Source organism: Mixophyes fleayi, chromosome 2 (assembly GCF_038048845.1).
Source record: "Mixophyes fleayi isolate aMixFle1 chromosome 2, aMixFle1.hap1, whole genome shotgun sequence".
Taxonomy (NCBI): domain Eukaryota; kingdom Metazoa; phylum Chordata; class Amphibia; order Anura; family Limnodynastidae; genus Mixophyes; species Mixophyes fleayi.
Genome location: NC_134403.1, coordinates 315,834,548 through 315,859,411, shown reverse-complemented (window position 1 = coordinate 315,859,411; position 24,864 = coordinate 315,834,548). Strand labels below are relative to the sequence as shown.

The 24,864-nt window shown below is 40.5% G+C and overlaps 2 protein-coding genes across 2 annotated transcripts; one reads left to right on the top strand and one right to left on the bottom strand.

Moving 5' to 3' along the window:
• Positions 1–14,331: 14,331 nt before the first annotated feature.
• DNAJC30 (DnaJ heat shock protein family (Hsp40) member C30) lies at positions 14,332–16,679 on the bottom strand. The gene has a single exon (XM_075196638.1). The coding sequence runs from the start codon at positions 16,604–16,606 to the stop codon at positions 15,716–15,718; it is 891 nt and encodes a 296-aa protein (XP_075052739.1). The 5' UTR covers positions 16,607–16,679; the 3' UTR covers positions 14,332–15,715.
• Positions 16,680–16,868: 189 nt separating this feature from the next.
• Positions 16,869–24,522, top strand: BUD23 (BUD23 rRNA methyltransferase and ribosome maturation factor). The gene is made up of 12 exons (XM_075196640.1): positions 16,869–17,052; positions 19,608–19,645; positions 19,741–19,836; positions 19,936–20,018; positions 20,126–20,222; positions 20,351–20,447; positions 20,991–21,041; positions 21,210–21,295; positions 21,511–21,556; positions 22,101–22,162; positions 22,767–22,856; positions 24,173–24,522. The coding sequence occupies exons 1-12, from the start codon at positions 17,005–17,007 to the stop codon at positions 24,225–24,227; spliced, it is 849 nt and encodes a 282-aa protein (XP_075052741.1). The 5' UTR covers positions 16,869–17,004; the 3' UTR covers positions 24,228–24,522.
• Positions 24,523–24,864: the final 342 nt, after the last annotated feature.

The following is a 24,864-nucleotide window of genomic DNA, read 5'->3' as shown; positions in this document are numbered from 1 at the left end:
CTCAAACAAGTAATGCTCTTAGGTGTGCTGAGAGATGGAAGAATCTAACGAAGGGCACGGTGTAAGAGGCACATCAAAGTCCAACTTCCATCCACTTTAGAACCACTGCTTTATTTAACTTTTCTCTCCTCAAATACTACTTGGTATAGCCTCATTTATGGCTTAAATTAATAAGAGTGAGGGGACATCAGGAATGTCTTCATTATATGTTTAAGTTCTTGTATGTGAAATTTTTATTGATTTTCTTGAGTCCACCCAGAAATCCATCATCTCCACCCCACTCGCTCCACAAAATGAAATTTTGGTTTTTCACTGCTCCGCAAGATAAGATGCACCAGTTCTCCTCCTTACATTGCAGGAAATGTCCGACCTCCGCCTAACTCCTTTCCTCAGCCTGTGTGAATTGCGCTTCTATTGTTTATGTGCGGTAGCGTAAAACCAGATGCAAAACAAAGCCACAGCGGGACTAGATCAGATTTTGTGCTGTGCTTTGCGTTTTGTAAATGGTCTCCAGTGGGTCAGCGATAGTTCTCCTTTAAAACAAGATTTAGGGGTAAATGTATCAAACTGAGAGTTTTCCGGCACGGTTGAAAAACCAATCAGATTCTAGCTATTTATTTAGTACATTCTACAAAATGAAAGCTAGAATCTGATTGGTTGCTATAGGCAACATCTCTACTTTTCATACACGCCGGAAAACTCTCAGCTTGATACATTTACCCCTTAGTGTTTATCATATATCTGTTAATAACTGGGGACAGTTATAAGAAATTGTGTTTAGTCCAGTATTCAGATTAGGGCTTCTTCCTCTACATACTGATGGAAACTATCTTACAGGGTGAATAAATATTCAGTTAAATCACTTATTGATCAGCTTTGCCACAAAGCCATATGGATAATTTTGGCTGTGTTTGTATGTATATTGGTTCATCCCACAACATTGCTGGCTCACTGTTTATATGCAACCGGTACACAAACAATCCAAGAAAAGGATTCATATGCAAGTACCACATGCATGATTATGTAAAGAATATCTACACCCAGACCTAAGTTACAGAGTAGTATTCCTTCGCCCAACTATAAAAATGGCAGGATGCCACCTCCCCCCCCCCTCCCTCCCACTCCCCAAGCTATAGCAGTAAATGCTTCTGCTGGAAAATGGAGGAGGATGTTTAATACTCAATAACACAGGGTGCTCTGAGTGGATGCTGTCAGTGACAGCTGTCCAATCAGTGATCTTGATGCAAGAGAACTTTTAGAGCTGTACAGAAAATTGTTCTGCCTCCTCCTGTTTGGAAATTGATCCTTATTGTCCTTATTGAGGCACCAATGGGGTGAGTATCTGACAGCTAGAGTACGGTCGAAATACTGGACATCCATAACTTTTCTAGCTGGGTGAAGGGAATTTACTCTATAATTAAGGGTGAGGGTGGAGTTCTTTAATAGCATTGTACAACTGTTCCGTAAACCGTCACTTAAGTACTTAAACAATTTGCTCTAAATTGTTTAATATAGGTTATGGCACAAATGTGCTGTTTGTGCTACGCTATTAAAAGCCTTTTAATTTGTTGGTTACATTTTTTAAAAAATGTTTATTGATTTGTAAATAGTCGCATAACAAGTGTTGCTGGCTGATATACTGTCTAAACACACTTGTGTGTCATTATCAGACCTTAATGTAGGGATGTGTTAATAAAAAGTTGAAGAATGAAAACTATTTTTTAATTGAAACCAAAATGATTTAAGATTTGCTCTGGTTTTTAAATTGACATATGTTGTTTGTGATTAAAGTTTTGTTTATTATGGTGATCAACATACAGCGTATGTGTCACAACATTAGGAAGGTTGGCAATCAATGGATTAGAATCAACCTAATAAATATCTCTTGCAGTTTTGGAGTTACAACTTCCAGCAACTTACTAGTTTGGTAAATCATGCAGGTAATGTAGTTCAAATTCTAAGTTACATTTTCTTCAGCATAAATGTAATTGTTCTGGTTATGTATTCTCTTTGAAATATAAAATATTGAGAGGGCTTGAGAAGCATATAGTTTATAAAGCTCACTTGGCAGTATGTAAAGGCAACCTTGGACTATCCAGCTGCTGTGGAAATAGACAGGCCTGGGTGCCTTGCCAGCTTTCGTGCCCATGGCGGTCATGGCATCCTGGCACTTGTAGTTGCAAAGCAGCTGGACAACTACATGGTACCTAAACTTGGTTTACATTATGTACCCACATGGATGAGCAATACACACAACCAGCAAAACTGTAAAATAGTCATTACATGGCAGAGGGCTTCATGACAATAATGGAATGTATGAAAAGCATAGGCCGCCAGTATTACTGACTCGTATTATTGTTGCTGAGTGCAGATCTATGTATGCTGTGATGTTTTGTGATGTTACACATGTGTCTTGAACTGTGTGTACAGTGGGATGGAAGTGTCCACAAATGCTGTATGTCCTGTTGAATGAACATGTGTGCCACCTGTTAGTGTGTTATTCCAGCATTTTTTTTATTTTTTTGGTTGAAGGTAGATTTAATTTTTGATAACATACGTAATCACGGATGAAGAGCGTGTTCAAATACATTTTAGTGTGGCTGTCATTACGTCTATTAGTGTCTGGCAGTGCTTGTGTCCATATACGTGTACTCACGTCAATGAATGTGAACACAGTCTACACCAGGCCTGGCCAACCTGTGGCCCTCCAGGTGTTGTGAAACTACAAGTCCCAGAATACCTTGCCAACTATCGACTGGCTATCTTCTGCAAAGCATGCTGGGGCTTGTAGTTTCCCAACACCTAGAGAGCCACAGGTTGGCCAGACCTGGTTTACACCACTACATAGTGAGCACAGACAGTTAGTGTGTGTGAGACAGCATGTGATGTGTGATTCTGGGTGTGTGTGTGTAGTGACCTGATGGATGTATGATTTGGTGTGTACACAGTGATGTCTGCCAGTGCTCAGTAGCAGTGGCACCCCTAGAATGTCAGTCTGTGAATACGGATGCAGTGTGCGTGTGCAGTGAGGCTCTGCGGATGTGGGTTCAGATGCCTCTCTTCTTGTTTCTGTGTGTGCACTGCGTGCCGCTCAGTCTGCGCAGTAGTTTGGTTGATGTAACTCTTTATGATCCTCTGATATATACAAATAAATCCAGTTTCTTTCGCACCTTGGTTTCCAATCCTATCTATATGTTTGATTTCTTTTCACCCTAAAAAAAAAATCTCTCCAGTGCATCAAGCCAAGACCCCCTGCACAGCGCTCTTTGTAACGGTACAGTCTAGGGGGCCTCTTCTCAGCAGGAGAGCCTGGTCCTCTCTCATTTCCTCTAATTGCTCTCAGCAGTTTTCAGTTACACTCTTCACTCATTGACTAATTAGGGTGGTTAATGATCTGTAAACTTTGGGAAACGGTTGCTTCAAACAGCCATTATCTGGCCTCATTCTGCCTCTAAAAAGTGACACGTACTGACCACAACTGACAGGATACAAGACGACCCAGATTGCGCTAACAACTTAACATTTTGTTGTTTTATTCCACATTTGTCAGGTTGCGATACCTGATGTATAAATGTTTAGGGAGTTATATATCAAAGAGGTACAATACTTCAAAAGTTTCTTATGTGTTTGTTAAAAGGCAATAAAATGCTTTATATGAAAAACTAAATGTGCACACTTTCATAGTAAGAGATATCAAAGAAAATGGGCTTATATATGACACTCTACTCAGTGTTCCAGATACCAATCAAAGTTTTATTAAATAACATGAAAAACGCTGCAAAATAATTGGGGGGGAGGAAACAACAAGATCTTTCCAATTCCTTGTCACGTACAATATAGTATTATAATCACTGTGAATAATCATTTAGTTTCTATTTGTAACCTGTGCATCTATCAAAAAAAAGTGGAGAGCCTTACAAGTAATCCCAAGTTGCTAATATTTGCAGCAAGGTACCCTGAATTGATTGCCCGAGTACAGGAATATTGTGATTATATTGTTAAATAAGAGGACCTGTCACATTAGGAATGTGCTGAGCATAAGATTTTGTAATAAAAAAATACATTTGTGTGGTTTTTTATTTTTTAAGTTTGGGGTCTTATTTGCATATATTCTATGTTTGCAAATTAGCTCCGCCTCTCTCCCAACCCACCATGGCTTTATACCCTCCCCCACTATCTGTTCAAACACTAGCAATGTCACAAGTGTTGGTTAACCAGGTGCTGCTGTATATTGAAGCATGTAGCTGAATACAGTCTCCTGCATATGTGCTTCAGGCCCTGTATCCAGTGGGCTTGTGCTGTGCCGTGTCTGAATATGCATGCTAGATGCCCATCTAGCTCTTGGGTCATTAACATGGCGCTCCTGAGTTTTGTCAGAGTAGGGAACATTAGAAATAAAAAAAAGTATTATTATTATTATTAATCTTTATTTATATGTTGCCACAAGGTTTTCGAAAGGCCGTGCAAATACAAGTAAAAAAGTAGACTAAAACAGTACAAGGTAAGACAGAACAAAACAAGTAGAACCAAGACTCCAAAAGCTCCAAGCACAGCAAGTACAATGACGTTGGAGAAGTTAATGTTAAAGTATTTTGTTTCTTTTTAAGCTTATATGCTATCTTATTTGCTGCATGCGCATTATTATTGTTGATTTATAAGGACTCGGTGCTCTGCAGTGCTGGACAGTGGGGTAAACAACATGCACAGAATTGAGACAGTCGAGGTTCAAAATAAGTGGAGGTGTGAAAACAAAGAGTAGGGAGGGCCTTGCTCATGAGAGCTAACAATCTAGTAATGCAATCTTGTATATGACAGTAAATACATGACAGATCCTCATTAACTAAGACTGGAAATGAGATAATGTCAATTTCAAAGTCCATGAAATAAAAGACAATAATATTTATAAGTGTGGTCTAATAATTCTCAGTGGATAATTCCGGTTGGGTAATATTACAATAGACTGTCCATAATAAAATAAGATACTTTCCTTTCGCAGCAGGGCTGGGATTAGAGTGGTAGCAGGGGTTGTGCCAACTACGCTGTAGTGTTTCTGCTTTAATCTGAGCAGGTTTAGGGGCCGGATCTGCGTAGTGAAGCTACATATTGGCTTCCACTTCCAGAACTGAAAGTCCAAATGAGGCTTCACTGTGTATGTTTCAGCCCCTGCTAATAATCAGAACAACAGAGGGATTACTGTCATTGTTATGTCCATGGACATCAGTCTGCTGCATTGTCTTTTCTTTGACAATATCTTGCTAAAAATCAAAAAGACATCAACATGACTTTAAAATATAGTTTGAATAAAGAAACAAATTCTGTCACTGTCCTCAAAGGCGATGGAAACTTCTGACCGTATAGTAATATTTATTAAAAATAGGTTGGGGGACTCTTCGGCATTGGGGCATACATGGTTAAGGATGGCGCCCCAGGATTGGATGTGCCCTGATCATGTGACGTGAAAAAATGTCCTACATATAGCTGCATTCCAGACCATGCTGTCTGAGATTCATTGTAGGATTATCCTGCACAAGGGGCATTATAAAAAATAAAATCATGAATACTCTACAAATTGTTAATTTTCAACCATTATTTTACAAATCAGATTATGTATTTAAATATTTATTTTGTTTAGTTTATTTTTCAATTATGCGTATAAGTGATTCCCAACTGGTGTGTCAAGACACATTTGTCGGGCACAATGGGCTTTATTTAGAGTTAGGAGCAAACAATTTTGCAAAGCACAGGGCGCAAATGCATTTATTTATTTATTTTTTGCATGCAAGAAAAATACTGGTTGCTTTTGTGTATAGCACCAAAAATACTAGACAGCTTAATGTTTACACTGCAATTTAGATCAAGGACACGTCTTTCATCCGTCCGTACGTTTTGAATTTGGCCCCCCTTCTAGTGCAACATGGTTTCACCAAGAAGCATATTTGCTCCTTTTTTGCTCTCTACGTGAGGCCCAATGTGAGCCTGGATGTGTAACAAGAATTTAGGTGTGAAAGAAAAAACATAAATCACATGATGAAACATATATTAATAGAAAGCTAAAGGACTAGGTAGACTTTGCCTGTTTTTCATATTTCTTCATGCTTACTGTTGGAAATGGTGTACATAATTAGGACTACCAGGTGTTCTGGATTGGCCAGTCCACATATGTTTTATGCTACTGAATATCTGATACTTCCCGTAAACCTAAATTGATAAGATTAGTGGGATAGAATTCTATAATTGTTTACTACATTTGGCATCCAAAATAAATTATGGGGTAGCAGATCTACTCTGAAGAAACATAATATTATCAGAAACCTTAATATAACACATTCTTCATCTCTTATCTACTTGCCTTTCATCTGTGGTACATTTTCAATAATTTGCCTGACAACCCTGTTATAATTATTAACATTTATATAGTGCTTAAATATTACACAGCACTTTATAGAGTATATACAAAATCATTTAAATCAGTTCCTGCCCCAGTGAAGCTCACAATTCATATTCCCTACCACTCACACTAGGGGGTAAATGTATGAACCTCCGGATTCTTCAACTCCGGCGAGTTCAGCGTCTTCAGCGCTTAAATTTAAAGTGCCGCTGCCTTGTAAAGGGAAGTCTCCCTTTACAAGGCAGCGCCGCTTTAAATTTAAGCGCTGAAGACGCTGAACTCGCCGGAGTTGAAGAATCCGGAGGTTCATACATTTACCCCTAGGAATAACATTTGTATTGTGGGAGGAAACCAGAACAAGCACCAAGAACACATATAAGGCCTGATTCATTAAAGAAAGTAAAGAAAAAAAAATGACTAACTTTGCACCTTGGCAAAACCATGTTGCATTGGAGGGGGAGGCAAATTTAAAATGTGATGACCGCTTTATAGTTTGTGTATGTTCTAGATATACTTTACATTTTAGTGTACAAATAAAACTATGAAGTATTTGTGTACTACATGAAAAAACAGCCAGTATTATCTAATGTGCAAAATAATAAATTAATTTGCACCTCTTGAATTGTAACATGGTCCAGGAGAAAACTTACTCATTTTGTTTGTATCACTTTCCTTAATGAATCAGGCCCATAATATCCACCCAGTTAGGGCCATGGTTGGAATTGAACCCATGACCCCAGTGCTGTGACATAGTAATGCTAACCCCTGTGTCATCCTGCTGCACATAAAATATACAGAAAACCATGCATGTCTCTTAAAAACAAAGGGATTAATATAGTACTGTTGACCATTGTTTCTAGACTTATAGAAATATCTATTTGTGAGGCTTGTGTTCTCTCTGGATAGACCCTGTGGTGAAACGAGGTATTAATATTGCCCTAACCATCTTGTCCCTCGTTTCTCACAAAATGAGGATTAGAGTTTGTACAACTGCAGTGTCTAATTATATGTCGATAAGGGGACATTGTAGCTCATTGTAAATATGTATATTGTTTATTGTATATTGTTGATGTGACAGTGAGGTTGTTATTCATTGTCCTTAAAGTGAAACCAGGGGAGGTTATGGGTAGGGATCAGGTTGCAAGATACTGGTGAGGGGGAAGGCTAATTAGTATCCATTTTTCTCACAAGACTACGCCAGACATTTGGTCTACAATGTAGGAGGGGAGTTTCTGTGGAAATTAACCCCTAGATATAAGGAGCCACTCCAGGGGAGAGGTGATATATTCATTCTGAGAATTGATTCATGAAAGAGGTAGTGTAGGTGGTTTTGAGGTTTCGTTCCCTACCAATGGACTACAGCTGCAGCTAAGAGAAGAACTCCATGGGTCTTTAAGTCAGGACATCTAGGTGACTGTAGCTAGTTAATCTAGTGAAGTAAGGGACAGATGATGTGGTAAAACTGCCTGGCATTTATTTACTGTGTGTACATAATATTCTGGTGTTTTTATTACAATAAATGCATGTTGTACTTTTCTAAATGCATTTGCCTGAGTGACTAATACGACCCTTAGATGGTACTGGGTAGGCTTCCGTGGCCTAGGAAGTCACCCGTGGGTGGCCAGCCAGAGTGAAGTGGGTAGAATTGGGCCAGAAAACCCTGTATCTTCACAGACCCCTTGAAATATAGTTGCTATTTACAAATTAAGTGTCAAGATGATTTTTATATCACTGCTCTTCTTATATGAACCATTAAAAATGCAGTGGTTGAAGTGAAAATTTAGAAATGGTGGTATGGAAAATGTAAGGGAATGTAATTTAATAGTTTTACAATGAAGGCAGTAGGAGAGGTGGCAGTATGGCATACCAACATATACACCCCCACTTCCACCACTGTATGTATGCAGTTGGGCTGCTGGTCTTTACACTCATCATATGAGCAGTGACAATACAGACTGGTCCTACGGGATTGGAAAGAGGTGCACTCCTTTTCAATGTAATATATTCTGGCCAGTGTAGATCCTGTGCACCTAGTCATCTGTTTTCTGTAAACTGAAAATGTTTATGACCTGAGAAATGATTTTGTTGTTGTTTTTTATTAACTACTATATTGTAGTAAGATCAATTTGGTTTTATAAAGGAAGTGCCTTGTAAGAAGGAAGTAGCAGCATGCCCACACTATTTATGGCACCCTGGCTGGCTGTGACTTGTAGTTCCACAAAACAAAATGGTGTCCGTTTGTTTTTTTTATACTTTAATTGCCGTTATTACCCTACACCCACCGCCCAAAGGTGTAGGAAGAGTCCTAATGCTTTTAGCACTGGGATGTTTTTTCCTAGAGGGGGGGCCTGCTCATTTTTTTCGGCGGACACCACTCCCTAGGGCAGGGGTCAGCATGCAGCCCTGTGCTTCCTGGCACGCCGTCCGACCGTCCTAAATGACAGCCAGGGAAGAGCTGAACTGCTGCGCTTGCGCAGCAGTTTAGTGTCGGCTGTCATTTATTCCTTTTAGTTCATCTCTGCGCAGTTCCTCCCAAGTACCATTGCGGACCGGATCACGCCTGGAAGAGGTAAGTACACAATTCTATAATTTTTTATTAATTTATTAGTGGCCTAAAATAATTTTTTATGCAATTGTGAGGCATAACAGTCATTGGAGCCATTTTTTCTGTATCCTAAAAACATTTTGAGGCACTTTGTGAGGTATAAAATGAATTGGTGGCTTTACTGTGGCATAAAATGTATTGGGGGCATTACTGTGGCATAATATGAACACACACACACATAGTGGTCGAAGTGAAAATTTAGTAGTGGCGGTACGAAAAATTTAAGTGGATGGAATTTCATGGTTTAACAATCAAAGCAGTAGAAGAATTGATGTTATGGCTTACCAACGTATACAGAACACTTCAACACACACATATATATATATTTTTATATATTGTATATATATATAAAATTATACACACACACACTGCTGGCACACCTGGGCTTGAAGACATTTTTGCCGGCACACTGATAGAAAGTGGTTGCCGACCCCCGTCCTAGGGAATCCAGCCCAGCGTTGAACAGCCTGGGGTTGTTTTGTCATTATGGCAGAGTTAGATCTCTATCGGTTTTGGAAATAGCGATTTTGACAGAAGCACAACTCTGGCGATTCTCCGCTTCATACTTCTGCGAGTTTCAACTCTCCCGAGAAAATCGCTGGATTTGCAAAATCAGAGCTTGATACATTTACCCCATGGAATTAAAGAGAGGAAGGGAGAGAGGGAAAGAGAGATCAGCAAGTTGAGGTTTATTTCCATAGTGCTTCTGTGGCCTAATTAAATCTGCTTTGACTAATATAATCCGTTTGTGAGCAGGATATTACTTCAGAAAACTAAAGGCATAAGTCTCGATCTGTGTTATAGTATGTAAGAGAATATTTTATTTTTTGTAGTTCTGCTATAACATTGTACAGTGCTGAATTTGTATCTAGGTAGACTGATTTAGGCAATACAAATGTTATTAAAATGAAACAATTCAGCAAGACATAAGGTGAAATCATTTTAGTTCCATGATGGAACTGTAATATTTTGCAGAACATAAAATGTAATAGGTAGTATTGGAACAGAAACGTGTAGGATACCAAAATGGGTTGGGTACTACATTTCGAAGCTGATAACACTGACAGTACTTACCCTGGCACCGTGATGACGAAAGTGGCATTCTCGATATGTTCACACCCCCCCCCCCTGTTGACTGTTGAAAAAGCTGACTTAGAAGAAATTCCACAGATCAAGTGGCCAGCGCACAGAAATGACATCAGTAGTAAAACTGTTGGTTGGAGACAGCCCAGGGGTATCTTGGATATGTTAAAGGAAGGGTGGGAGCAGCAAGGTCCCAGGGAGCCAAATCTGGTACAGTTTGTGTCCCAAATGTATGAGAGGCTAGTAAAGATAGGGTCCATTCTACAAAAACATGTAAAAGAGGCGACAGAAGAAACGTTATGACAAAAGTGCTGTTGTTCGATCTTTCAAGCCTGGGGACAAGGTCCTAGTCCTGGTTCCTACCCAGGAAAGCAAACTTTTCGCCCATTGGCAGGGTCCATATGAAGTTCTAGACGCTGTTGGTCCTGTCAATTACAGGGTCCACCAGTTAGGTAGGAGAAGGGAGGAGCAAATAAACCATGTTAACCTCCTTAAACCTTGGCATGATGAGAAAACCTCTCCTCAGGTAGTGAGTACTGCCATTGAAAAGTCTGAAGTGCCCATAGAGCCAGCTTTGTCTATCAAGCAGAGACAACAGACTGAAGAAATGATTCGCCGGAACAGGGATGTCTTCTCTTCCATTCCTGGGCGCACTATCTTAATCGAACACGACATTGTCACTCCGCCAGGAGTTATTATAAAACAGAAGCCATATCGCATTCCAGAGGCCAGACGGGTGGATGTGAGAAAGGAGATCGAGAAAATGCTCCAGTTAGACATGATTGAAGAGTCCACTAGTGAGTGGAATAGTCGCATTGTGCTTGTCCCAAAACCAAATGGGACAATTAGGTTCTGCAATGACTTTAGGCGCCTAAACAGTATGTCACAGTATGATGCCTATCCGATGCCACGTGTGGATGAACTGGTGGAAAATCTTGCTGGTAGTAACTATTTGACAACTCTTGATCTAAAAAAGGGCTATTGGCAAGTTCCCCTGACTTCCACGGCCAAGCCAAAGACTGCATTTTCCACCCCTGATGGTCTCTATCAATAAAAAGTCCTACCTTTTAGGTTGCATGGGGCACCTGCCACCTTCCAAAGGGCCATGAATAAATTGCTTTGGCCTCACACAACTTATGCAGCCGCTTACCTGGACGATATAGTGATTTATACCCCAGACTGGGGATCACATTTAGCCAAAGTAGAGGCGGTCTTCGCTTCATTAAGGTCAGCAGGACTAACAGCTTACCCAGAGATATGTGCCATAGCCATGAGAGAAGCCAAATATTTGGGGTACGTTGTTGGTCAAGGGCATGTAAAACCCCAGCTAGACAAAGTGGAGGCAGTGAAAAACTGGGCAAGGCCAGACAAAAAATTGCAGTTAAGAACCTTTCTAGGCTTAGTAGGTCACTACAGGAGGTTTGTAAGCGACTTTGCCACTAGAGCTGCTCCACTTACGGACATGATAAAAAAAAGTTGTCCAGATAGATTAACCTGGTCTGACTCTGCTGAAGTCGCCTGGTCTGATCTACGGTTAGTTCTTTGTTCCTCCCCAGTTCTACAAGCACCGAACTTTGCCCAGAGGTTTTTCCTTCAAACTGATGTTTCCGGTGTAGGCTTAGGTATGACGGCGCTGAAGTTGATTGGGCACCTGTTTAATTTAAGCCTCTCTTGATCCCACCTCCAGTGCCAGAGTTTCAGGTCCATTCCTGTCCTCCAGCGCTTCCAGTGTTTCTGTGATTGCTCGTCTCCTGACCTTTTGCTTGTCTCCTGATTATTGCCGTATTGCCTGTGACCCTTGTGACCCCGATTGCCTTGACTACCCCTTTGGATCTCCCCTTTGTACTGCGCTGCCAGAACGCTACTGACCCAGCTTGACTCACCACCCCTTTGGATTCTCCTTGTTTACCTGCCTTGTCCGCCCCGTTGCCGAACTGGCCTGTCTGACTATTCCTCTCGTGCTTCGCTATCCGACTCGTGGAAGGACCGCGACCTGCGTGTTTCCTACAGCTGAGTCCATACCACCTTGCGGGAGTCCCTGGAGAACACCAGGGGCACGTTAGACTCCGCACCTTCCTTCAAGTAGTGCCAACGATAGCAGGTACGCTATACTCAGTCGTGACATCACCTTAATAACAGATCATGCACCATTGAGATGGATGCAGAACAAGCGGGAGGTAAATGCTAAGGTAACCCGCTGGTTCTTGGCACTGCAACCTTTCAAGTTCTCAGTAGAACATAGACCTGGGATTCTGCACAAGAATGCAGATGCATTGTCACGAAAATATGCGCTCCTTGCAAAGTCCGCGTTACCCTACTTGGAGACGCTAGGGGGAGGGATATGTAACAAAAGGAGGCATTTATTTGACAAGATGCAGAAAAGCATGCAAGCAGAGTAAAACAGTTGTGCAGTAATGCACCTAGATTGAAGATAAACCAGGTAAAGACTTATGTATGACAAACAATAGTTTAAGTTTGGTTAACTCACATGGTTTGAAAGCTCCTTCCTCTCACCAAACAGACAGGGTGTGTCTGTTAGTGTAAACAGAACCACTGATTGGAGTTTCCTCTTAAAGGAAAGGTGGGTGTGTCACCTGCCCATCAAACTAAGGCCGGGGGAGGAGTATCATGTATAAAAGCTTGCTTGTGTCATTTGTTCACTGAGACCAACACTGAGAAAGCTAGCTGGTCCTTAGAGAGCTGGTCTATGTCTAGCTAGCGTGTAGGGTCTTCAGAATTGATGTGAAATTCATGTGGTGTCAAATACATGTTACCATCCTGACAATAAAGCTGCATAAAAAGTTGTTCGCTTGTGCTTCAGCAGTAGCGGGCTCTTGCCACAAAATATATATATATATATATATATATATATATATATATTATATACAAATATATACACATATATACACACGGCTTAATGTGCAAACGCTATAATGTCTGAGAATTCTGTCCCTCCTTGTTCTTTACCTCGCTGATTTAGATTGGGAGCATTTGCATCTGATTAGTTAGTTTTGGGAAGACAAGCGTTTAATGACTGCATTCCAACACAATAAAGACAAATGCAAGTATTTACAGTTGTCAAGATTTTTTACTATATTTTTTTTTATTACTTGTATATAGTTACATTTAGAGCAATGTTGTAGTTAGGATGGAATTTATAACCCTAAATATTTAAGTTTTTGGTTAACTATTCTAAACATTATTTTTGGTATGAGGTAGACTATTTTCCCAGTAAGAGAGAATACCTCTTATTTGTTGACGCTTACTTTTGTAGCCTGGAAATAAACCAAACATATTTATCAAGGTTAATATTGAGTTATCTGGGTTTGATGACATAATTAGTATATCATCTACAAACAAGGCCAGTTTGCATTCTAGCTTTCCTACACATATACCTGTGTATTGTTTACTTTCTCTTAATGCTACCGGTAATGGCTCTAACGCCAGTGAAATGCATCATCATCATCTATTTATATAGCGCCACTAATTCCGCAGCGCTGTACAGAGAACTCATTCACATCACTCCCTGCCCCATTGGAACTTACAGTCTATATTCCCCAATATAGACAGACAGACTGACACAGAGAGGGAGAGACTAGGGTCAATTTTGATAGCAGCCAATTAACCTACCAGTATGTTTTTAGAGTGTGGGAGGGAACCAGAGCACCTGGAAGAAACCCACACAGACACAGGGAGAACATACAAACTGCACACAGATAAGGTCATGGTCGAGATCAATCTCATGACCCCAGTGCTGTAACTCAGAAGCACTAGCCACTACGCTGCCCCCGTTCTTGCGTTTACTTATACATTGATTGAGCAACTTCCATTTTGTGTTATGACCATTGTATTGCAGAAGCGCCGTAAAGTGGTGGGTGACTAATCATATGTTTGAAAATGTGTGTAATTAAGACTTCTGCATTTTATTTACAAATACAGGGCAGTTTTATTTAGTCATATTTACTGGCTAACAGTGTGCAGGGGGATTTTTGTGTGTTCCTTATCTAGATAACACCCTTCCTTTCAAGCACCTACTGTTACTTGATTGAGCAGCTTCCATTTTGTGTATGTTTGTTAATACTCACTCTTATTACTGTGTTTATTGCAAATTCTAAATCACTGCAGAGTATGCTTACACTATATAAATAAATATTAATAAAAGTCTTTACATATGATAGCACCTTAGATATGGAGGCATCATAACTGAGAACATAGTGGTCAGCGATACAGTGTAACATTTCATGGGTTTCTATCACACTTGTTTACAGGGAGATTCAAATCAATGCAATGTGTCTCCAGAATAGTCCACTGATGTTGAGGATGGAATCTACTTATTTTTCCTACCACCCATAGATGTTCAAGGAAAAATTAGCATAGATTCCTTACCATAATGGCTGGCAATGTGCATTGCGGAAAGTTGAATCTCCCCCTTATAAAATCAGGTCTAATACTGATAACATACATGATAACTTTGTGACACAATTTTTTCCTGGTTCCCTTTCTACCTATCAAACCTCTCCTTTAGTGTTTCTACCTCTGGCACATCCTCCCTTCCACTCCCACAAGGCTCTGTTCTTGGCCCTTTACTTTTTTCATTGTATACTTCTTGGGGCACAAATTAGCTCATTTGGCCTCTAGTACCACCTCTACGCTGATAACACTCAAATCTATATCTCTTCCCCTGACCTCTCCCCTTCTGTACTATCTCGTGTAACCAACTGTCTTTTAGCTATCTTCACACAGATGTCTTAATGCTACCTAAAGCTCAATATATCCAAAACAGAGCTTATTATCTTTCCTCCTGTCAGAATCAGCACCTGCCCTCAAATCTGTCTCACTGTCAACAACACCACAATTTTCCTCAGTCTCCAAAGCCCGCTGCCTTGGTGTCACACTTAACTCTGCCCTCTCCTTTATTCCTCACATCCAGACTCTCTCCCAGTCCATTAAAAACCACCTCTCGCTCCCGCCGACAAGACTTCTCCCTTGCTGCTTCCCACTTATGAAATTCCCTACCACGCCCAATCAGGAGGCTTTCCCACAGCCACATTCACAATTTAATAAAATAAATAAAGTGCAGCTGTCCTGAATTCAGGATAGGGATGTGGAAAAGGCACCAGTCTCATCTATACAATGTAGCACCCTCAGACATACGGTTTCAAGTTGCTCATGGTAATATGAAAACTAAATTAAAATTTGGTGCAACAAAGCAATTTGGCTTATATCATCTTTTCAGAAAGAGGTCACTTTTCATTACAACTAAGCCCAAAAAGCATTTTGCTTTTCCGAGACTTCACAAATGTTCATTGTCCTGAGAGATAGTTTAAAAGCATTATAAATATATTCACCTATGTACTTCGGACTCTGACAAATGCCTAGGCCAGCAGAAAAGTACACTGTTACATATAGAGGTTTGTTTTTCACATAATGCACTGCTGTTTTCAAGTAATATCAATGTTATCTCCATATTTCTTTGTACCGTCACTTTGCAAATCACCCTGTAGCATAAGACGTAAAATGAAAAGTGTATACAGAAGAATCACTTTTAAATTAAAATGTGATATCCCTTAGCAGTCATTAGGTTAAACCATTTCCAATAAGCTACCACTGGATGTGTGTTCTATGCAATAAGACACCTGTTATCCTCTGTATGACACAAGCATAACCATGGCTGATAGGAATAAAAGCAATGCAGAAAATTCATTCATCCTGTTTAATCGTTTTGACAGGTTTTTCTCTTCCTTCTTTTTCTCTATATGTTCCCGTCTTGCCTTCCAGAACTGCTCTCTCGCCAGCTGCTCTCCATAATGTGCCTGATAGAAGGCATCAAAATCGAACATGGGTTTGGTGGGGGTTTTGGAGGTCTGGTTGCTGGATGCCCCTTTCTGGCCTGAAGCCTCTTTAAAAGTAGAGCTGCTGCTTTTTCCATTGGGCTTCTTTGCCGTCTGAACATCATTTAAGCTCAAGGTCCCCCGATCGTATTTCTTCCTCAAGCTGGTGCTTCCCAGTATATGGTACGCCTCTGTCACCAATCCAAACTGCCTAGCGGAGGCCTCGTCCCCACTATTGCGGTCTGGGTGGAAGCGGAAGGACTGCTTGTAATAGGCAGTTTTGATTTGGGCCTGTGTGGCTTTCCCTGACACCTCCAGGATGTCATAGTAGGCGGTGGGGCTCTTGTACAGGGGGGGTCCCCAACTTGGAGCACTACTGCGGTGTCCCCCATTCTGGCCAGAGAAGGCTCTAGAGTTGGCCCACTGGGAGGTGAAGAGTACCCCATGCCTCGCAGTCACCACTCCATCCCCAGACTCCCACAAAGACTTGCCTTTAAGGGCCCTTGAGGGCCACACTGTTTTTAACAGCAGTTTATGGCTGGTCTCTGAGGCATAGGCTGACTTCTCTCTGCAGGGTGTTCTGGAAACCACACATGACGGAGTCAACATGGCGCCCTGCTTGCTTCTGCCCGGAACACCGTCCTCTATACACCGTTGCCAGGTTCTACCTCGGAACAACCTCAGGCTGACCTCCGCCATGTCTACCGGACCGAAGGCCGGTACTGTTTCAACCAATGGCAGATCGCTGCCAACATGGGCGGTCACCGGGACAGTCATTCAACATGTTCAGTCAATCGCATTATTAGTTTTCAGAAGAAACCCGAAACGAGGCTTGGATAGAATCAATCTGAACGCTAGGTTCACAAACGTTAATTAACAGTAATATTATCTGTCTCCAAGTGTGGTCCCTAATGCTTTATGCGGTGGCCATTTTATCAAGGACAATTTAGTTTACTAGCGGCAAGGAAATGACTCTTGAAACGGAAACACAGTTATTAAGTTAACGTCGGCCTCTAGTAAGAGGCATGCACTGAGTTTAACGTGACGTACAATCTTTGCGCCCATCTTCACGTGTTTACAGTGTCTGTCGTTGGAACATGGCTGGGAGTGTGAGACGTCCGGAGCAGACTGGACCCCCGGAACTGGTGAGAGCGCCCTCATATCAGTGGCGTAATTAGAGGCAGCCAGATTTGGGGAATTACAAGTACTGGCATATCCTGATAGCCAGAGGCAAACTTGTAGATCCACAAGTTACACTAAAGTCATAATAAGTAGAATATGTATTTTTAGATGGCCAATAACAGAACGTCAGTTATTCTTTCTGATCTAGTTAGCATGACTGACTAAAATATTTAGAACGTTTGAATTCTAGTTATAGAATTGTGTCACACACTGCAAAATAATCTCCCTACACTTGAAAAAAACAAAACAAAATTACTCAGGGTTAAGTAAGCTATTTGTGTTAAGAACTTGCTGTACCATAGTAATCAATTTTACTAAATTAATTCCCTATCAATAATAGTAACTGGTGACAGGTCTGTGATGGAGACCCCCATTATTCAATGTTATTTGCAGAGTTTCCACTTTCTGTTATTTACTTCCCTGGTTACTGGGAAATTTAACCCTCATTCCGGGTAATTGGGAACAACTGGTAATTCATAGATTTTCATTGGCATATGTGCACTGGAGGAAATATGCATCAGGACTACTATGCTAAAGATTACAGAACTGTTCACTGGTTAATTGCAGGCTGAAAAAGCATAGGAAATAACACAGGGATCTTAGATTTGTTAGCTTTCTTGTTAAATTTACCATCTCACGTATGTATGTGCAACGGTTCAAGTTAAAAAAAAATTTTTTACAGAGAAATTTGAGATTTTGATGAGGAAAAATACAGGTCGTGACCAGAAAATCTGTCATTTGAAAGTGGAAATATTGTTTGGCAAAGACCAGGATCATATGATCAGACCAAACGGCAGGATCCCAAATGGGCACCATTGTTGTGGCAGGATAATGACCTCATACATGGTGTAGACATAGATGCAGTCATTGTTCAATTCAGTGGTTCCCAAACTTTTGTAGTTCGCGGCACCCATTTAGAGTCTCCATAATTTTTTCAAGGCACCCCTCCAAAATAATTACTGAGCAGTCCTGTTTTTAGAAGTAGTTGGGTCAAAAAAATGTAATAAGTATTTAGGTCAGGACAGAAATACTTATTTAGTTGTATGCAAAAATGCCCCTCTGCATCCAGACACTCTGCCCCCTCTGCATCCAGACACTCTGCCCCCTCTGCATCCAGACACTCTGCCCCCTCTGCATCCAGACACTCTGCCCCCTCTGCATCCAGACACTCTGCATCCAGACACTCTGCTTCCTCTGCATCCAGACACTCTGCCACCTCTCGTGCTGTCCCCCCTGCCGCGCTGTCCCCCCTGCCGCGCTGTCCCCCCTGCCGCGCTGTCCCCCCTGCCGCGCTGTCCCCCCTGCCGCGCTGTCCCCCCTGCCGCGCTGTCCCCCCTGCCGCGCTGTCCCCCTCCTCTGTCCTTTGCCACAGGGGTGCCGCGGGCCAGCCAGATAAAAACCAAACAAAATATAAGATAAAAATATGGGGGATCTGCGCTTCCCACGTGGAAGAGAAATATGGCAGCCAAGGGGAAAAACAAAGGAGATGGTCTGAACCTCCTAATGATGCCAAAACAAAAAACTGAATTCCCCAGCCCGAAGGGAAAGGGAATAGATATTTAAGAAGAGATATGAGTCAGTGAAAATAGATTTACTTAAATGTATTGCAAAACTAAACACAATAGATGAGCTAACAAAATATTCTATTGTAGGGCAAACTTGCTGTTAAAAACAAATAAATTGAGCACTTTGTTAGTCAATGTTATAACGTTGGAAAACTGGAGATGTATGCCGAGAACTCTGTAGGTCTCTAGCACATGGACATTAGCCGCCTGTCCATAGATGGATTGGAATGTCATGGGTTAAATCACGAAAAGGTCCATGCACAGGTCTGGGAAGGGTGGGTAGTTCACTTACCTTCCTCCCCAGGTTGTCTGTCCGGATGCTCCTAATCCAGGGTCAACTTAACAGACGCAGATCCCGCTCTCAGCCGGTAACTTCTCCTCGAGACCTCCTCTCTCTCGCAGCTTGTCAGTCTAGAAATCCGCGCGGCGCCTGGCGCTGGGATACAGCATCCTCCTCTCTCAGTGAGAGAGGAGGATGCTGGGTCCAAGGCGCTGCGCGGATTTGTAAGTGTTTTGGGTTTTTTTGCTTGCTGGCCCGCGGCACCCCAGTGACAGCGCCGCGGCACCCCTGGGAGCCGCGGCGCACACTTTGGGAACCGCCGGTTCAATTGGTTGTGCTGTACTTCTTGATCCGAATTTCATAGCTTCTAATCAAACACTGATTACAACTGGGGGTTATTTGGAGCTCATACACAAAGTATTTTGCAGCCAATTAGTCTGTTATGGATAAAAATGTTAGCATGTATTTATTGATTCCAAAAATAACTTAACACGTCTTAAAAAATGCTTGTTTGTGAACACAAAAGCAGTTTCTGTTCAATTTGTAACATGTTAATCTTCAATATATAGACCACTAATATGCGATCACAAAATATGTTCAAACTTTTTTAGTGTTATTAAATACCAATTTGCTTATACCTGTTAACAAACTTTATTGCTTTAATTTATTTTAGTTTTACAATGAAAATGAAGCCAGAAAATACACCCACAAGTAAGAACACCATATTTCTTCTCGGCTATGTCTGACTTAGCATGGAGAAACCATTCTGTTGTTAATCTTATGAAACCTTTGTTGCTCTTACATAGCTCCCGTATTATGGAGATTCAGACACAAATGTCAGAGCGCGCAGTAGAGCTTTTGTGCTTGCCTGAGGATCAGCCATGTTTTCTGCTGGATGTGGGGTAGGTTGCATTGCCTGGTCATAGTTGTTTGGCATACATTTAAAATCCAGCAGCATAAACCTTATTAATGCTTAAATTTCTTCCTCATTCTATTTGTAGCTGTGGTTCGGGGCTGAGTGGAGACCACATATCAGAGCAGGGACATCACTGGGTTGGGATTGATATCAGCACCGCCATGTTGGGTGAGTTGTTGTTTGTTTTTGTTTGTCACTATAAAGATGATTATGTAATGTACTTTCCATGTATTATTTCACTCTTTTTTTTTAATATTTTTTTTTTATTCCTGAAGATGTGGCGTTAGAACGTGAGGTGGAAGGGGATCTGATCCTTGGAGATATGGGCCAAGGTATACCTTTTCGCGCTGGCACTTTTGATGGCTGCATCAGGTATGAGCGTTGACTAGCATACAGTTTGCTCTATGACCAGATTGTAGTGATCATCAAAGAGAATTATGCTTTAATTATGTTGAAGTTGAGCGTGAAAGTCAGATGAACTGTTTTTGTTTTCCTGTCAGTATATCTGCTCTGCAATGGCTCTGTAACGCTGATAAGAAGACTCACAACCCACCTCGACGGCTCTTCCGGTTTTTCTCCACTCTTTATTCTTCTCTGGTAAATATATTCATTTAATAATTGTCCACTCAACAATAAATACATATGTGTGTCTCAAAGTGGAAACAGTCACTTATCAAGCAGTGATGTTGCACTGCAGAGATAACTTCTACTCTGCCAAACAGCCTTGATGAAGTGTTGAGTTAAACATCATCCTAATGTGAAAAACAGTTTGCTTTACATGAAAATCTAGTTTAAAACCATGCGTCTGCAGGATTTTCACTCGCTTATTAGTATTGAAATGTTGAGGTAGACACTTCAATATTAAGACAATGGAAGTATTCACTCACAGCGGCTGGGGTTTTCTTCTCAAGCTTGTTTTTGGTTCAGGCACCAAATGGATCCATTCGGCCCAATGATATTTATATGTGTGTGTATATGTATGATTTGGTGGCTCTGGAGAGAGCACAGAGGGGGGCCCTAATGAACAGCAGGAGCAGCCTTTACTTTTGCACAAATGTTTGTTATTTTATGGGATGAGACTGATTTATCTGTCCTTTTTAAACAAAGCAAACCTGATATCCCTGTGTTTCTTCCTTGCAGAGCCGGGGCTCACGTGCAGTTCTTCAATTGTATCCTGAGAATGCGGAGCAGGTCAGTGCTGTGTTAGTTCATACTTACTCTTTCAGTGTTTTATTAGTGTATGCTTTACGATTGTCTGTCTGCTCACCAGTTACACATTTACACAACTGTTTAAGCATCCCCTGTTTCTGTGCCACATTCTACAAAGGCTCCTGCTGACCATCTTGCTTCTTGTTATAGCTGGAACTGGTAACCGCTCAGGCTATGAGAGCCGGCTTCACCGGTGGGATGGTAGTGGATTATCCCAACAGCACCAAAGCCAAAAAGTGAGTTTTAATTTCACTTGGTGCCTAATATACAATTTATATTTTTAGCTCGCTTGTAATATGACAAATACCAATAAAATATTATTTTTATTTTCAGTCATGTTGTATCAATGTTGTTGTAGTGTCATAATGGTTTACTGAGGCTTAGCTGCAACAAGTAAGCATTTCATGTGTATGTGTGCGATGACATACATTTTTGTTTTTCACTTTTGCAGATTTTTCTTATGTCTGTTTGCGGGTGCATCTGGGGTGTTACCTAAGGTATGTTTCCCCAGACAATATGTCTGCAACAAGTGGGCCCAGATATATAGGCTCATGTAAATGTTAGAAGAATTGCAATATTGCGAGGACAGGTATTAATGGAATAATCACACAACACAAATATATGAATTGAGCTGTTTTAAGTAAATAATCCACTGAAAAACTGAGAATTCCTTAGAAAATATGAATCTATAGGGTAAAAACATGTCTGGGAAACCTGCATTGTTCAACATCTGCTCTGCTGCTGTCTTCTGTATTACAGGACACATGTGTCAAGTATTTTTTGAAAACACAACATTCTATTGTAACTTAGAAGTTACCACAAGTCTGTGGTTAAGTTTATCCTTTTAAATAAAGTTGGGATTATACATCCAAAACACCAGCACAGTGTATGGTTAAATGCTACATCCAGATGAAGTGAATTTATATAGTTTCATCTTGTTTACTGAATTACCCCATGTTGTCCTTTATTAGAAGTGTGAAAGCCTTGATACTGCTGGGTATGTTGCCATTAGCAGGTTGTAAGAGTCTTTTCCTGTTATAGGGTCTGGGGGAAGAGTCTTCTGAACAGAGAGTATTGCATCAAGCTTCATTCACTAACCAGAGGTAATGATTGTGTTTGTCTGTGTATCGGTGGGTTGCTGTATATTACCTTTCGGAAAATGACGCTGCACCCTTAGTGTTATTTTGTATATAATGGCGAATGTAGGCATTACCCAAGCGATTTATGATTAATCGGGTATATGTGACTAATAATGGATCTAAGAGAGAAGATTATTTAAATTAAAAAAAAAATGTGGGTTTTCAGAAATCTAAAATTTTAACAGTACAAAGTAAAAAAAAAAAAGTGTCACCGTGAACCTTCAACACCACTTGATACGTTTAGGTCACCCAGAATAGCAACTGCCCTAGAACACGGTTAGGAGTCAGTGGTGCCAATTGTTCAAAGCTGCCAGGAGTATGATAATTGTCTGTATATACTGACTACATGCAGAGATCCTATAGAGAATGTTTTACAGTCTGTAAATCTATGTCTGCCTGAACATGCTGGGAGGGATTCAGTAACCTTACAGCCTCCAAGACAGACAGAAATCAAAAGAGGTCTAACGTCATGCCTGTTACGAGATGCTGGCATGTTTTCCTTCCTCCCACATTTATATGAAAATTGCCAGTGACATGTTTAGAGCAATAACCATTTTATAACCTGTAGAACACGATTTAAAAATGCCCGAGGGAAATCTGTGAAGAAAAGCAGGGACTGGATACTTGAGAAAAAGGAACGACGCAGACGACAAGGAAAGTAAGTATGCCCAATGGTTCCATAGTCTGCTGGTTAGCGCCTTAAACCATAAATCATGGCGGAACAAGGAAATTAGACTTGTTTCCTGACATAAACAGACAATATGAAGTGTTTCCAGCTAGTGAGTGTATGGTCTACTCAGATTTATGATCCTTGGAGGAAAGTCTGATAATCTTTTCCCTCTCTTTAGAAGGAAATAAGTTCTCCTTATAAAAAGTATATTTTGAGGTTTCAGCTATCGATGATTAAACGCATTGCACCAACAATAACAGTTTTCATGACTGACCTATTATCTTGAAAGTCTGGGATAATAAGAAAAGGGTTTTTCTATGCTCCTCACAGTGACATTAGTGGGTGGAATTTAATTAGCCGCAAAGTGTCTCTGGAACGTCTGTGAGATACTTTGTGGTGGAGATTTCTGTAAAATCTCTGCTCGTTTTTGAGGTGTCGAGGGAAAAATGAACAGAGATTTTTACTGTAGTTACCAGCAATGTCCGTGAACCACATCGCCGACCATTGAATCCCCCCTAGGATGAGGCTCTTGATGATGCTGCTGCTCAGTCATTAAATCATATCAAGTATTTACTCCTGTTATATTTGTGGATTTCATAACTCTCTGGGTATTGCATCCCACACCTGTGCTTACATACTATAAATACATTTTCTAAAAACATATCACCCATCCTCTCTTCTACAAATATTTTGTGTGGACATCTGTGTTTTTTTTGTTCAAGTTTTAATATGTATATTAGAATGAGATGTGCTCTGAGATGAGAGGTTATAAAAAAATAAATCCTACAACATTGACTTTGCCCCTTTTGGTTAATTTGACACTGAATATTGTCTACACAGTCTTATGGGTTGGAGAAAAGAGATTAGAATCTAAAAAAAAAATTATTTTTTTTTCGTTATTATGTGGACTTTCAGACTAAAGAATGGTATTTAAGAAATAGTATCTAGATATAACAACACAGCGTATATTGATCATTTTACACATTGGGCTATGTCCAGATTGATGTGTTTTGGAGATTATGTGAAATACTTTCGCTCTCCAGCTATGCTTCACCCTTAACTTGAATTGGATAGGTGTCTTATCTGTGTGCTTATTTAGAATACACCAGGTAAGAGATTAGAAACCGATTGCTTTATTTCCTGCTGTCTTGGATGTGGTGTCAACTAAATGACTTGTGTTTAAAAAAATAAATAAAAAATTGCAACATTTCTGGATAGAGCCTTACATCAAAAATCTGCCTTCAATGGAATTCTAAAGTTAATGTAGTTGGTTGTACTAATTAGAGGTTTATCTGTCAACACAGGGAAGTTCGAGCAGACACAAAATTCAGTGGACGCAAGAGAAGACCTCATTTTTAGGGAAGACATTGACTTTATGGTGGGAAGAACAAACTTTTCCATGTGTGGAATACATTGGCGGAGAATTGTGTGCTTTCATATCAAACGGACCCGGAGTGCCTCCCGGATTGCTGTGTACAGACTGGAGTGTGCTGAATTGGTGCTCACGTGGCCACTGGAGGCATTACCGCTCAGAATACCTGATCCGCAAAGTCTTCTGTATTTCTAAAAGGCTTGTTGAATACTTGTATAAAGTGTTATGCCAAAAATACAGCTCTGGATAATTTATGTAATAATTAAACCTTTTAACAACCAATTTATGCTGAATGAGTCCACTTCGTTTTATTTTTATTTTTAAAGCTTTTGCTCACATTTTGTATTTATTTTTCATTTGATTTATTTGCATATATACATGTATTTTTAAGTTCCTATTAGCAGAGGTGGGAGGTTATGTAGTTCCATGCAGTAGAGAACACACAGGCAAGACTAAAACCCACTTTTCAAACATACATTCCACAAGCAAATCTCAATTATCTCTAAACTTCTACCGTTTTATCCATCTATTATTTCATTTCAATTATCTCAGTCAAAGTCCAACAGCCATTATTCACTATCCACATTCCCTTCACATTAAATCTTTTAGCATGCAGCCATTTTA

Bases quoted from the DNA above. Each gene is read 5' to 3' on its own strand.
- DNAJC30 (XM_075196638.1), bottom strand. From the start codon at position 16,606: ATGGCGGAGGTCAGCCTGAGGTTGTTCCGAGGTAGAACCTGGCAACGG.
- BUD23 (XM_075196640.1), top strand. From the start codon at position 17,005: ATGGCTGGGAGTGTGAGACGTCCGGAGCAGACTGGACCCCCGGAACTG. The intron at 20,448-20,990 runs GTAAATATATTC...TCTTCCTTGCAG, and splicing joins CCACTCTTTATTCTTCTCTG to AGCCGGGGCTCACGTGCAGT. The intron at 22,857-24,172 runs GTAAGTATGCCC...CTGTCAACACAG, and splicing joins CGACGCAGACGACAAGGAAA to GGAAGTTCGAGCAGACACAA.